This window comes from Dipodomys ordii, unplaced genomic scaffold, assembly GCF_000151885.1.
Source record: "Dipodomys ordii isolate 6190 unplaced genomic scaffold, Dord_2.0 Scaffold213, whole genome shotgun sequence".
Classification (NCBI taxonomy): domain Eukaryota; kingdom Metazoa; phylum Chordata; class Mammalia; order Rodentia; family Heteromyidae; genus Dipodomys; species Dipodomys ordii.
Genome location: NW_012267429.1, coordinates 237,813 through 250,172, shown reverse-complemented (window position 1 = coordinate 250,172; position 12,360 = coordinate 237,813). Strand labels below are relative to the sequence as shown.

The 12,360-nt window shown below is 47.6% G+C and overlaps 1 protein-coding gene across 1 annotated transcript in view; it reads left to right on the top strand.

The window, feature by feature from the left end:
• Positions 1–10,579, top strand: part of Paox (polyamine oxidase (exo-N4-amino)) — a 19,699-nt gene extending 9,120 nt beyond the window's left edge. The window contains exons 4-9 of the mRNA XM_013035489.1: positions 51–537; positions 1,138–1,337; positions 3,546–3,798; positions 7,726–7,838; positions 8,265–8,422; positions 10,223–10,579. Of these exons, the coding sequence (XP_012890943.1) occupies positions 51–537; positions 1,138–1,337; positions 3,546–3,798; positions 7,726–7,838; positions 8,265–8,422; positions 10,223–10,366 (1,355 nt within the window). The 3' untranslated portion in view covers positions 10,367–10,579. The remainder of the gene's footprint in view (positions 1–50; positions 538–1,137; positions 1,338–3,545; positions 3,799–7,725; positions 7,839–8,264; positions 8,423–10,222) is intronic.
• Positions 10,580–12,360: the final 1,781 nt, after the last annotated feature.

The window sequence follows — 12,360 nt, the reverse complement described above, 5'->3', positions numbered from 1 at the left end:
GACCCTCCCTCGTGCCAGGGGTCCCCCAGTGGCGACTCTGTGCCCTCCAGGTGGCGTGGTGGAGCTGGGCGCGCACTGGATCCACGGGCCCTCCCGGGGCAACCCTGTCTTCCAGCTGGCTGCCGAGTTCGGGCTCCTGGGGGAGAAGGAGCTGTCGGAGGAGAACCAGCTGGTGGAGACGGGGGGCCACGTGGGCCTGCCCTCCGAGATCTGCACCAGCTCCGGCAGGAGGGTGAGCATGGAGCTGGTGGCCGAGCTGGCCAGTCTGTTCTATGGGCTGATAGACCAGACCCGAGAATTCCTGCATGCCACTGAGACTCCAGTGCCCAGCGTCGGCGAGTTCCTCAAGAAGGAGATCAGCCAGCAGATGGCCAGCTGGACGGGGGATGCGGAGACCAAGAAGCTCAAGTTAGCCATCCTGAATTCCTTCTTCAATGTGGAGTGTTGCGTGAGCGGCACCCACAGTATGGACCTGGTGGCCCTGGCCCCCTTTGGGGAGTACATCGCGCTGCCAGGGTTGGACTGCACCTTCTCTCGGTACAGGACTAAGGCACCCCTGCCTGCAGGGTCCTCCATATACCTAAGGCTGAAGGGCTGGGGCTTTGGGGGTGGGGGTGGGGGGTGGTCGTGAAGGGACAAGGGCTATGTCCACTTTGTTTAGAGAAATCAGTTTACTTTTCCCTGACTTTGCTCATTTTAAGACAAAAAGTTATTTCCAAGAGAATGATTGTGAGGAAAGATGTCCTGAAGTGTGTCTCCTGGGGTCTGGTGGCTGCCCCTGCCAGACACAGCAAGGCCCTCTGCCGACCTGTTCCTAGACTCCTGTCTGTCTGTCTGTCTGTCTTTTGAAGTTTAGGCATTGTATGAACCCAGACTCTGGCTTGGGTAATGAGGGAGCTCTGGTTCTCTCTGGTTTACCTTTGTAGGTTGTGTTCATTAGCTTAATTTCCCCATCAGCCTGGTAAAGGTGGGTATTAGCATTCCTGTGGTTTAGGAGGAAAACCATAGGTTACTTGCCTTTCTAAGCCTGTTCCACACCTGCTCTTCCTGGTGGGAGTTATGCTCCCTTTGGTGTGGGTGGGACCTGTCTTCGCTTTCAGGCCCTAGTTCTCTAACCTCGACATCTATCTCTTCTAGCGGCTATCAGGGACTCACGGACCGCATAATGGCCTCCCTGCCCAAGGACACAGTGGTCTTTAATAAGCCGGTGAAGACCATACACTGGAACGGATCATTTCAGGAGGCCGCGTTTCCTGGGGAGACCTTCCCAGTGTTGGTGGAGTGCGAAGATGGCGCCTGCTTCCCGGCCCACCACGTCATCGTCACCGTGCCTCTAGGTAGAGTCCACGCCTTCTGATTAGGGTTCCAGTCCACAGCTCCATCCTAGCTGTCGCTGGCCTCGGGCTCTCTTTACCTAGCCTCCATTGGCTCTAGTCTGCTGAGCTCATGTCTTCATTCTAATGATTTTCAGATATATGGAACCATTCATATGTTTTGTAGCAATTGCATGCTTTGGAAATAATAGTTCACAGTGAGAGAAGATTCAAGTAAGCATTTGCTTTGCTGTTGAAGGAAATTGGAAAGGGCTTAATGTGGTTGGCTGTTAGAGGGACATGGAGGGCAGGAAGAACCTGGTGTCCAGGTAGGTCTTATGGTGGTCTGTGGGAGGAGCCAGATGTGTAATTCTACCTCATTCAGTTCTGGTGCTTTGTAAGTCCTTGAGTAGAAGTTGTTTGGCATTTTTATGTATTTGTTGCACACTAGGAGAGCTCTCTGACACTGATGCACGCTCCGTGCCCCTTGTTTGGCTACTGACAGGAGATGGTAGAAATCCCTCCCCACAGGACACTCCGCCAGTGACCTGGGTCCCCCCCAAGGACACCCCCCCATGGACCCACATCCTCCATCACCACCGCTCAGTAGAGTCAAAATGTGAATCTGTCAGTACATTCAACTACCGAGGGATAATTGAACGGGTTAATTAATTAATGCTTTAGGTCAGAGCCCCAAGATCTGATTGACGTTCAATATACTGTCATAGTCACCCCCAGAAGTCTGCTTAGCTAATCTTGCTATCAATTCAGTCAAGTTGACAATCAACATTAACTATTATGAGGAACATAGAACTGCCACTGTCACAAAAAAAGTCAACTCGTTGGAAAAAGTAGAGGGTATGTTGGAGAAAACAATAAGTTGACAGAGTCTTAAACAGAAGGCAACCAGAGAAAGCAAAGTAAAAGCCTTGTCAACATGCAAATTCCAAAATACCCCTCTTCAGAATTCAAAGAGTTATATGCATAATTTGCCCTTGTAGATACAGAATTTGTGCTTACCTTGAAAGATGTAATAAATAAAGGCCCGTGGTGATTTACAACCATTGCTTAACCTACTATTTTAAAATGGGGAACTTTTTGGAGCAAGGGTTGCATCTGTATTGGTTCTTTCTGGAGCTGGAAATACAGTAAGTTTTCGGTAAATATCTGCCAATTATTCATGAAAAAAGCAAGGCCTTTTTTTTTAGTTGATGTGAGACTTGTGAACTTTCTGTCCAGGCTAGCCTCAAGCCAAACCATGCTTCTCCTGGTTTAGTCTCCAAAGCAGTTTAGGATTGCAGGCATGATTCTGACCCATGGAGACTTTTTTTTTCTCGGTGTGGGGCTTGAACTCTGGGATTGGGCCCTGTCCTTGTGCTCTTCAGCTCAAGGCGAGTGCTCTACTGCTTGAGCCACAGCACCACTTCTGGTTTTCTAGTGGTTTATTGGCAATAAGAGTCTCATGGGGGGCTGGGAAGGTGGCTCAATGGTAGAGCGCCTGGGTTCGATTCCTCAGCACCACATAAGAAAAAAGCCGGAAGTGGTGCTGTGGCTGAAGTGGTAGAGCGCAAGTCTTGAGCTGAAGAGCTGAGGGACAGCGCCCAGGCCCAGAGTTCAGGCCCCACGACCGGACCAAAAAAGAGTCTCATGGACTTTCCTGCCTGGGCTGGCTTTGAACCGCAGTCCTCAGATCTCAGCTTCCTGAGTAGCTAGGATTACAGGCGTGAGCCACCAGTGCCCAGCTCCCATGGAGACTTTTATGTAGGTCTTGGTGGGCTGAGAGGGTAGCTCAGTGGTAGAGGTATATTTGCATGTACCAGGTCCCAGGATACTTCCTCAGGAACACATAGAAAGAAAGTAGCTTCTGGATGAAGTTTGGGCAGTGTGAAGGTCAGGAGTGGTCTGTCCCCACAGCGCTGTGTCTACAGGGACTCGCTGTTCCTGAGTTACCAGCAGTGGCCACTGGTCTTGTTTTCCTCCACAGTGGTTTTGGTCACTATAGTCCCAGCAACTAGGTTCATCCCCAGAGTCTTGAATGAGTTTCTGGCATGTTAAGTGTTTTCACGTTTCTCTCTGATTTTCTGAGTGAAATCAGGGTGGGCTTCTCTTGGTGTGAGTCTAGTTTTAAACCTATCTAGGGCTGGAGGCATGACACTAGGTCCTGAGTAGTAACACACACACACTCACTCACTACCTATCTGGTATAAACCTATGTCTTATTTTGCTTTCCAGGTTTTCTCAAAGCACATCAAGATATCTTCTTTGAGCCACCACTGCCTACCGAAAAGGTAGAAGCTATCAGGAAAATAGGTTTTGGAACCAATAACAAAATTTTCCTGGAGTTCAAGGAACCCTTTTGGGAACCAGACTGCCAGTTCATCCAAGTGGTGTGGGAGGACACATCACCCCTGGAGGACTTGACCCCCACGCTGCAGGATTCCTGGTTCAAGAAGCTCATTGGCTTTGTGGTCCTGCCTGCCTTTGAGTACGTATGTGTCCAGGGTCTCTGAAGAAGCCTCTGGCCAGCTCACTAATTGCAGTTGGCTGGCATCTAGAGTGTGTCACTCTGTGCCCAGGCATGTCTGAGGGTCCATGAGTCCCCGAGGTACTGGCAACAGACACCCTGCCACCCTGCTGTGGTCAAGTTGCCAGCATGTCACAGGCCCAGAATATGTGGCGAACTTGAAGGGATGTGCAACCCAGGAGAAAGTACATACTGGCATTTGTAAGAATCTGGGCACACCTGGGGCATACTAAAAGAGGAGCCAGGGCTGGGGATGTGACTTAGCACTAGAGTGCTTGCCTAGCACGCATGAAGCCCTGGGTTCCGTTCCTCAGTACCACATACAGAAAAAGCTGGAAGTAGTGCTGTGGCTCAAGTGATAGAGCACCAGCCATGACAACAAAAGCTCAGGGGCAGTGCCAGGTCCAGGACCAGCAAAAAGATAAAGGACTAGGAATCTGTGTGGACAGGAGAGCACTCATACACCTGGAGGAAAGGATCCCACCTGTCCCCTAACTTTCAGGACTTTGGAAACAGGCTGAGGTTGCCTGTGGACAGTGGGAAGAGTGACTACTAAGCTGGATCAGTAGCCTGGGCCTTGTTCCTGAGGATGTGTAACTTATCGAGAGGCTGTCCCTAGCTGGGCCAGTGACTCAGACTGGTGGTTCAGGGTCTGTTGTCCAGGGCTGGGTGAGTGACTCACACAGTTCAGGGTCCCTTGTCCACAGCTGGGTCTGTGACCCATACTTGTAGTTCAGGGTCTCTTTTTAAAATGATTTAAAATGATTTTTTTTTTTTTTTCGCCAGTCCTGGGGCTTGAACTCAGGGGTTGGGCACTCTCCCTGAGCTGGTTTTGCTCAAGGCTAGCACTCTACTACTTGAGCAATAGCGCCCTACCGGCTTTTTCTGTTTATGTGGTACTAAGGAGTCAAACCCAGGGCTTCATGCATACCAGGCAAGCACTGTACCGCTGAGCTACATTCCCAGCCCAATGATTAGAATCTTAAAGAGTTTTTGTTTATGTGGATTATGTTTACGTATTTACCTTATGAGAAATTGAAACAAATTTATTTCCTATTTAAGACAACAACAATAAACCTTTTCCATGCTAAGCATAAATAACATTTCATAAATGAAAAAAATAACCACATTATCTCAACTTTGATGAAAGCCATGTGCCAGTGACTCATGGTTGTACTCTTAGCTCCTAAGGAAGCTAAGATCTAAGGATTGCAGTTTGAAGCCAGCTTGAGCAGGAAAGTCCATGAAACTCTTTATTTCCAGTTAACCTTCAAGAAGTCCGAAGTGGAGCTGTGACTGAAGTTGTAGTGTTGGTCTTGAACAAAAATGCCCAGGATAGCCAGGTGCTGGTGGCTCAGACCTATAATCCTAACTATTCAGAAAGCTGAAATCTGAAGATTGCAGTTTGAAGTCAGCTTGGGCAGAAAAGTCTCTGTGAGCCTCTTATCTCCAATTAACCACTCAAAAACCGGAAGTGGTGTTGGGGTTTGAGTGGTAGAGTGCTAGCCTTGAGCAAAAAGAGGCCCTGAGTTCAAGTCCCACAAGGGAAAAAAAAAAAGATACTCAGGTACAGAACCCAAACACTGAGTTCAAGCCCCAGGACTGGCATGAAAATAGAGAGGAGAGAGTAGTAGAGATTGATCTTTTTTGCAAGTCTCTGGCATTTGGCTTGTGGAAGACCTAAGATTCTTAGCTGCTTCTGCATTCCTTTTGTTTTAGTTTTATCCTGGAGCAAAGATGAGTCCAGATCTGCGGAGGTATGAAATGGAAGGAAGGGACTAATGTTCAAATAGCTTTTCAAGTTCAAGATGGGGTAGTTCTGAGAGGCTGGCCGGGTGTGGAGCCTGTGCAGTGTCAAGGGACTCTTCATTCCCCGGAAGTCCTATCTGATTTTTTGTTGTTATTGTTGGTTGTGGGGCCTGAAGTCTGGGCCTGGGCACTGTCCCTCAGTTCTTCAGCTCAAGGCTAACACTCTACCACTTGAGCTACAGCACCACGCTTATGTGGTGTTGAGGAATCGAACCCAGAGCCTCATGCATGCAAGACAAGCACCCTACCACTGAGCCACCCCTATCTGATTTTTGATCTTTGTGGAACATCAATTCATATAGTCATTTAGATGTATTCATGTTCCATTATTTGTCAGTAAGGGGGGCTGTAATGCTGTTTGGTGGCACATAAAACTGTGCTAACATTCTTGTTTTGCTTGGGAGCTTAAGTTTCACTAGAACAGGCTGTTTTTCATTCATTGTTTTACTGTGACAACCACATTTTGATTCTTTCTTTCCTTGGCCAGTCCTGCGGCTTGAACTCAGGGCCTGGGCACTGTCCGTGAGCTGCTGCTGCTTTTTTTTTTTTTTTTGGTCTTGGGTCTGAACTCTGGCTCTGGGCACTGGCCCTCAGCTCTTCAGCTCAAGGCTGGTGCTCTACCACTTGAGCCATAGCACCACTTCCAGCTTTTTCTGCTTATGTGGTGCTGAGGAATCGAACCCAGGGCCTCATGTATGCAAGGCAAGCACTCTACCACTGTGTCACCTTCCCAACCCCCTGAGCTTCTGTTGCTCAAGGCTAGCACTCTACCACTGTGTCACCTTCCAGCCCCCTGAGCTTCTGTTGCTCAAGGCTAGCACTCTACCACTGTGTCACCTTCCCAACCCCCTGAGCTTCTGTTGCTCAAGGCTAGCACTCTACCACTGTGTCACCTTCCCAACCCCCTGAGCTTCTGTTGCTCAAGGCTAGCACTCTACCACTGTGTCACCTTCCAGCCCCCTGAGCTTCTGTTGCTCAAGGTTAGCACTCTACCACTTGAGTCACAGTGCCACTTTGGCTTTTTCTGTGTATGTGATACTGAGGAATCAAACCCAGGCTTCATGCATGCTAGGCAAGCGCTCTACCATTAAGCCACATTCCCAGCCCTGTTTTGCTTATTTCGGAGAAGGGTCTGACTCAGCAGCTACCCTTTCAGGTGCAGAGATACTCATCAAGGAAGTGGTGTGGTGGTCATCTGGTGCTCAGTGTCACACAGGATGTGCATGCCGCACATGCAAAGTGCTTTATGCCCCTTTTCATTTCTTCACAAGGTTAATAAAATTAGAACTTTTACTGCTTCATTAAGGACCTTCTCAAGTAATACTGGTTCTTTTTGTTGCTGGTCCTGGGGCTTGGACTCTGCCTAAGCACTGTCCCTGAGCTGTTTTTTTTGCTTGAGGCTAGAGCTCTATCGCTTGCTACAGGACCACTTCCAGCTTTTTCTAGGCTAATTGAAGATAAGAGATCATGGACTTCCTTGCTAAGACTGGCTAGCTTTGAACTGCTATCCTCAGATTTCAACCTCCTGTGTAGATCGCTAAGATTACAGGTGTGAGCCACTAATACCTGACAGGACTGACAGTTTTAAGTTGTACGTGCATGGTGGTGAAGGACACAGAGCTTGCTGTGCTTTTGGGATGACTTTGTTCTGTGGGAACAGTTTACCCACCTCTGCCCTTACACGTGAATTTGATACCATCTTAGACTTGTGAAAACAGTCTTATCTTGGGACAGCTCATTGGGTTCTTGTGGAGAGATGGCAGGTCTGGATGGCTGTGGCTTTGTTTTTGTTTTAAAAATCTTAAGTAGTTTTACAGAAAAGTTTGAATTCAGCAAGTCAGATTATGAGTGCAATGACTTGCCCAGTGTCAACCCTTCCATCATTCCCCCCCATCTTTCCCAATCCCATTCATACCCGAAAGTTATGTACATTTTTACATATGTGTAGTGAATATAAAGAATGAATTTACTTGCTTTTCCTCTCTCCACCTAACAAGACATGTTTCAGCTTCCTGGCATTCATTTTGTTAAACTGCCGGTTGGTTGTGTAGCTCATCATGACAGTCCCTCTCTGTGCAGGTCTGTGCATGTGCTCTGTGGGTTCATCGCTGGTCTAGAGTCTGAGTATATGGAGACTCTGTCAGATGAAGAAGTGCTTTTGTCTTTAACCCAAGTCCTCCGGAAAGTAACAGGTAATAATCACCGTCTATGCTCTACAGTTCCTGTTGGCCGATCTCTCAACAGGAAGTAAATTTCATGGAACAGAGGCTAAAATTCCTCTCTGTACATCTGTCTCTATCTCTAGAATAACCTACCTCATGGTGGATACAATAGCAGTTTGCGAACACTTTCTAGTTGCTTTCTAAAATGAATGCTGTTGTCCCTCACCAGATCCTTTCAGGCCAACAGTCTGTATCTTAGAAATACTAGACCGGCAGCCAAGAGTTGGCTTGGCAGAGGAGCTTGTGGTATGCATTGCCTATCCTGTGCGGTGCTAGGCAGCAGCTGGACAGGAGGCCTCTTAGAACACCGTGGCTCAGTTATCTTCCCAGCCAGTGTCTTTGATTGCAGACATGAAGGTGAGAATTCTGGGCTCATGTTCTCTCTCTGTGGTTTAGGGAATCCACAGCTGCCTGCACCCGAGAGCGTGTTGAGGTCTTGCTGGCACAGTGCCCGGTACACCTGCGGCTCTTACAGCTATGTGGCTGTGGGCAGTAATGGGGCTGACATAGACCTGCTGGCCCAGCCCCTCCCTGTGGATAATCCCAGCACCCAGGTAAGGTGGCCAGCCCTGCTCTTGGAAGGCTATGGGACCCTTCCAGACTCAGAATCATTTTCTTTTTAAAATTAAGAGTAATTAAGAAATGCATTACTCATATTGGTACTGGGGTTTGAACTTGGCCTTGTACCATCCCCATACCTTTTTTGCGTTAGAGTTCTTGTTTGTTTGTGTCAGTGGATTGGAATTAAGGGCCTTAGGCTTGGTAGGAAGGTGCTCTACCACTGGTATCACATCATCACCACCTTATGCATTTGTGAAATACAGCAAAAGGGTCTTGCTCTCTTACTCAGGCTGCCCAGTTATGCCTCTCGAATAGCTGGAATGAAGCATGTACTACCGTGCTTGAGAACTTTTTGCCCAGGCTTGCCTTGACCCGTGACCCCTCTGCCTCTGCCTTCTGAATAGCTAGGACCACGGGTGTGAGCCACACTCAGCTTGCTCTACTTGTTTTTTGATAGGGTCTTGCTTTATACCTGGGCCAGCTTGACCTTGATCTTCTGTTTTGTGCTTCGTGTATAGCTGGAATAACAGGCATACATCACCATCTTGTCCAGCTTTTATTGGTTGAGATGGTGGTTTCTTGAACTTTTTTTTTTTGCCAAGGTTAGCTTCAAACTATCATTCTGATTTTTTTTTTTTTTTTTGGTTGGTCATGGGGCTTGAACTCTGGGCTTGAATGCTGTCCCTCAGCTATTCAGCTCAATGCTGCACCACTTCCGGTTTTCTGAGTGGTTTATTGGAGATGAGTCTAATGGACTTTCTTGCCCAGGCTGGCTTTGAACGAGATCCTCAGATCTCAGCTTCCTGAGTAGCTAGGATTATAGGCATGAGTCACCGGTGGCTAGCTGATCTGTTTCTTGAGTAGTTAGGATTGTTGGTATAGACCACTGTGACCAATTACATATAAGCTTAGCTTAGAATCGGAGATAGTGCTGGCTAACAAAACAGGCTTTTTCTACCTGATTTACTTTCACTTTTTTTTTAAATAAAAAACTTTATATTACCACTTAAGATTTTTTTTTATTTTATTGTGGTTGGGTGTGGTGGCTTTTGTCTGTAGTAGTTACTTGGGAGGTGAAGATCTGAAGGCTTTCAGTTTAAGGCCAGGCAAAAAGTTGTCAGAGCCAGGCAATGGTGGCTTACGCCTGTAATCCTAGCTACTCAGGAGGCTGGGATCTGAGGATCTCCATTGAAGAGCTCAAGGACAGCACCCAGGCCCAGAGTTCAAGCCCCAAGACTGAGAAACTTAATTAGTAAGTGAAAATAAAGCTGGGAGCTTCATTTTTGCCTTGTACGGCCCAAGAGCGTTTAATGTGGACTCATCTAAAGCAGCAGGAGGGAGCTGCTGTGCCCTGCCCTCAGAAGGCAGGTTTCTTCCTGGTTTCTTCCTGATTGCTACTGAACGTGCCACCCATGCAGATACTCCAGTATGAATCTCTAAAAGATAAGAACACTGTCAAGAGCATATGAGTATATTAATACCACACTCAATCAAGAGCCACTCCTCAGTGTGGAAATGTTTAAGTGTTTGGTCTTCAGACGTCTTGTTGTCTCAATACTGATATTATTGATGTCTGGCCACAGTGCAGGTTTAGCCTTCTGCTCTGCCCACCCTGGCTCTCCACTCTCCTCCTACCTCCCCACAGCACTTGAGCGACTACATGATGACCCTCCCAGTGGTGTCGTCCCCCCCACTTGTAGATTCCAGTGAGTGATTGTACAAGGCTCTGCTTTCTGGGTTTCTCTGGAGCAGTCCCTGGTACCTGCCTATCCTAATCCTGACTTTTTTTGCAGCTTCAGATGCTGTTTGCTGGGGAAGCCACACATCGAACCTTCTATTCCACAACACATGGGGCCTTGCTATCTGGCTGGAGGGAGGCTGACCGACTAATCGGCCTGTGGGACTCACAGGTGCAGCAGCCCCGGCCCAGGCTCTGATCTTGGCTTTGCTGTTCTGCTTCTCTGTGTGGGCAGACTTGGATCCTCCTTCCCTCTGACAGGTGATTTTCGGGATCTTACAGCCTTCCTTTTGTGTAACTGGTTACCATCTTGTTTCTCACATCTGTCTCAGGAGTCTGGCTTGGGCAGCACATGACTACACAGGATGCTGCTGCTAGCAGCGATGCTACATACATAAAACAGTTAAGGCCAGCTTTGTGTCCAGAGTGCTCCTTACACCTTAGAGCTGAAGCCTCTGTAGCCTGTGTTCTTTTTCTGTCCCAGGCCAGATTGGGGCTCCTGTGTCTCTGATCCCTAACTCTCAGCACCTACCGCACATTCCTGGATTCCCTGACCTTGGGTTTTACAGTCGTTCCTCTTCCCCAACTCCCATTGCTGGTGTCCAACACCACAGTATTGTTGATGAACCTACCTTGGACATTACATGCATTGGGGGCCGGGTGAGGTGGAGCTCTGGGGAGGCCGGCATGGGTTCCTGTCCTGACCAAGACCACACTGCTGTCTTGGGGTGATGAGGCCCCCTGGCACAAGGGCCAGGGTCTCCCAGCACCGACCCCACAGAGGCTTTCCCACCTCAGAGGCCAGCCAGGGTCCTTTACTTAGAAACCACCATCTTGCTCTGAGAACACCTTAGCAATAAGTAAGCCATTCCATTTCCTAGCAGTCACCACAATCATCTACATGTCCTTTCCATAATCATTACAATAACCTTGTGCATAAAAGTGCCTAAGACTGGGAGCTTAGAGACATTTGGTTTCTTGGACAAGATACCTGTCCTTAGTTGTCTTTAGTTGATCATTTTATGATCAATTTTGCTTTAATACAATCTGTCTCTCATTTAAACAATCTATTAGAGTCTTCTGTTTGTCCTTCCCAAATTTCTTTCTTGGGTAAGAAAAAGGACTTGCCATCTGTCTCTCTGACATTTGGACTATGGAAGAATTTAGCTTCTTTTTTGGGGGGGGGTCAGTCATGGGGCCTGAACTCCTGAACTCTGGGCCTGGGCGCTGTCCCTCAGCTCTTCAGCTCAAGGCTAGCGCTCTACCACTTGAGCCATAATGTCACTTCCAGCTTTTTCTGCTTATGTGGTGCTGAGGAATCGAACCCAGGGCCTTATGCATACAAGGCAAGCACTCTACCACTGAGCCACCTTCCCAGCCCGAATTTAGCTTCTTTCAAGGAAAAAGATCTTTTTTAAAAAAATTTATTGTAAAGGTAATATACAGAGGGGTTTCAGTTATGTAAGTCAGGTAATGAGTACATTTCTTTTTTAACAGTGTCACCTCTTCCTTCATTTTCTCCTATTTTTTTTCCTCCTGTCCCTCCTCCCCCATAAATCATGTAGTTGATTTTTAACATAGAAAAGATCTTTATTTTACTTATTTATTTTTGTTGGTTGTGGGCCTGAACTCTGGGCTTGGGCACTGTCCCTCAGCTCTTCAGCGCAAAGCTAGCGCTCTACCACTTGAGCCACAGTGCTACTTCTTTTTCTGCTTATGTGTTGCTGTGGAATCGAACCCAGGGCCTCATGCATGCAAGGTAAGCACTCTACCACTGAGCCACCTTCCCAGCCCCAAGATCTGTATTATTGACATTAGTCAATAATTAGTGTAGTGGCCTTGAGGCATGTCAGTTTTCAGTAACTTACACTGTCAGGAGAAGCAGGCTCTAGGAGAGGAGAGTTCTGGTGGGTAGGGTGCGGTGGCTTTGTCTTTCTCATGAGCGAAACCCCTAAAACCCAGGAATGCTTAGAAGTGGATATAAGTGGTTAATGCATCAGAACCAAAGGATGTCTTAGGGAGGTTGTTGCAAAGATCTGGTACTGGTGGATATGTTCCACACATTCTTGTGCTTTGTACAATCTAAAATTGGAGCACTATCCCAATAGTGGGTAATAGAATAGGCAGGCGAAGGAAAATAGTAGATAAAGATGCTTTTACCATGAAAAGAATGGCTTTTTTTTTTTTTTTTTT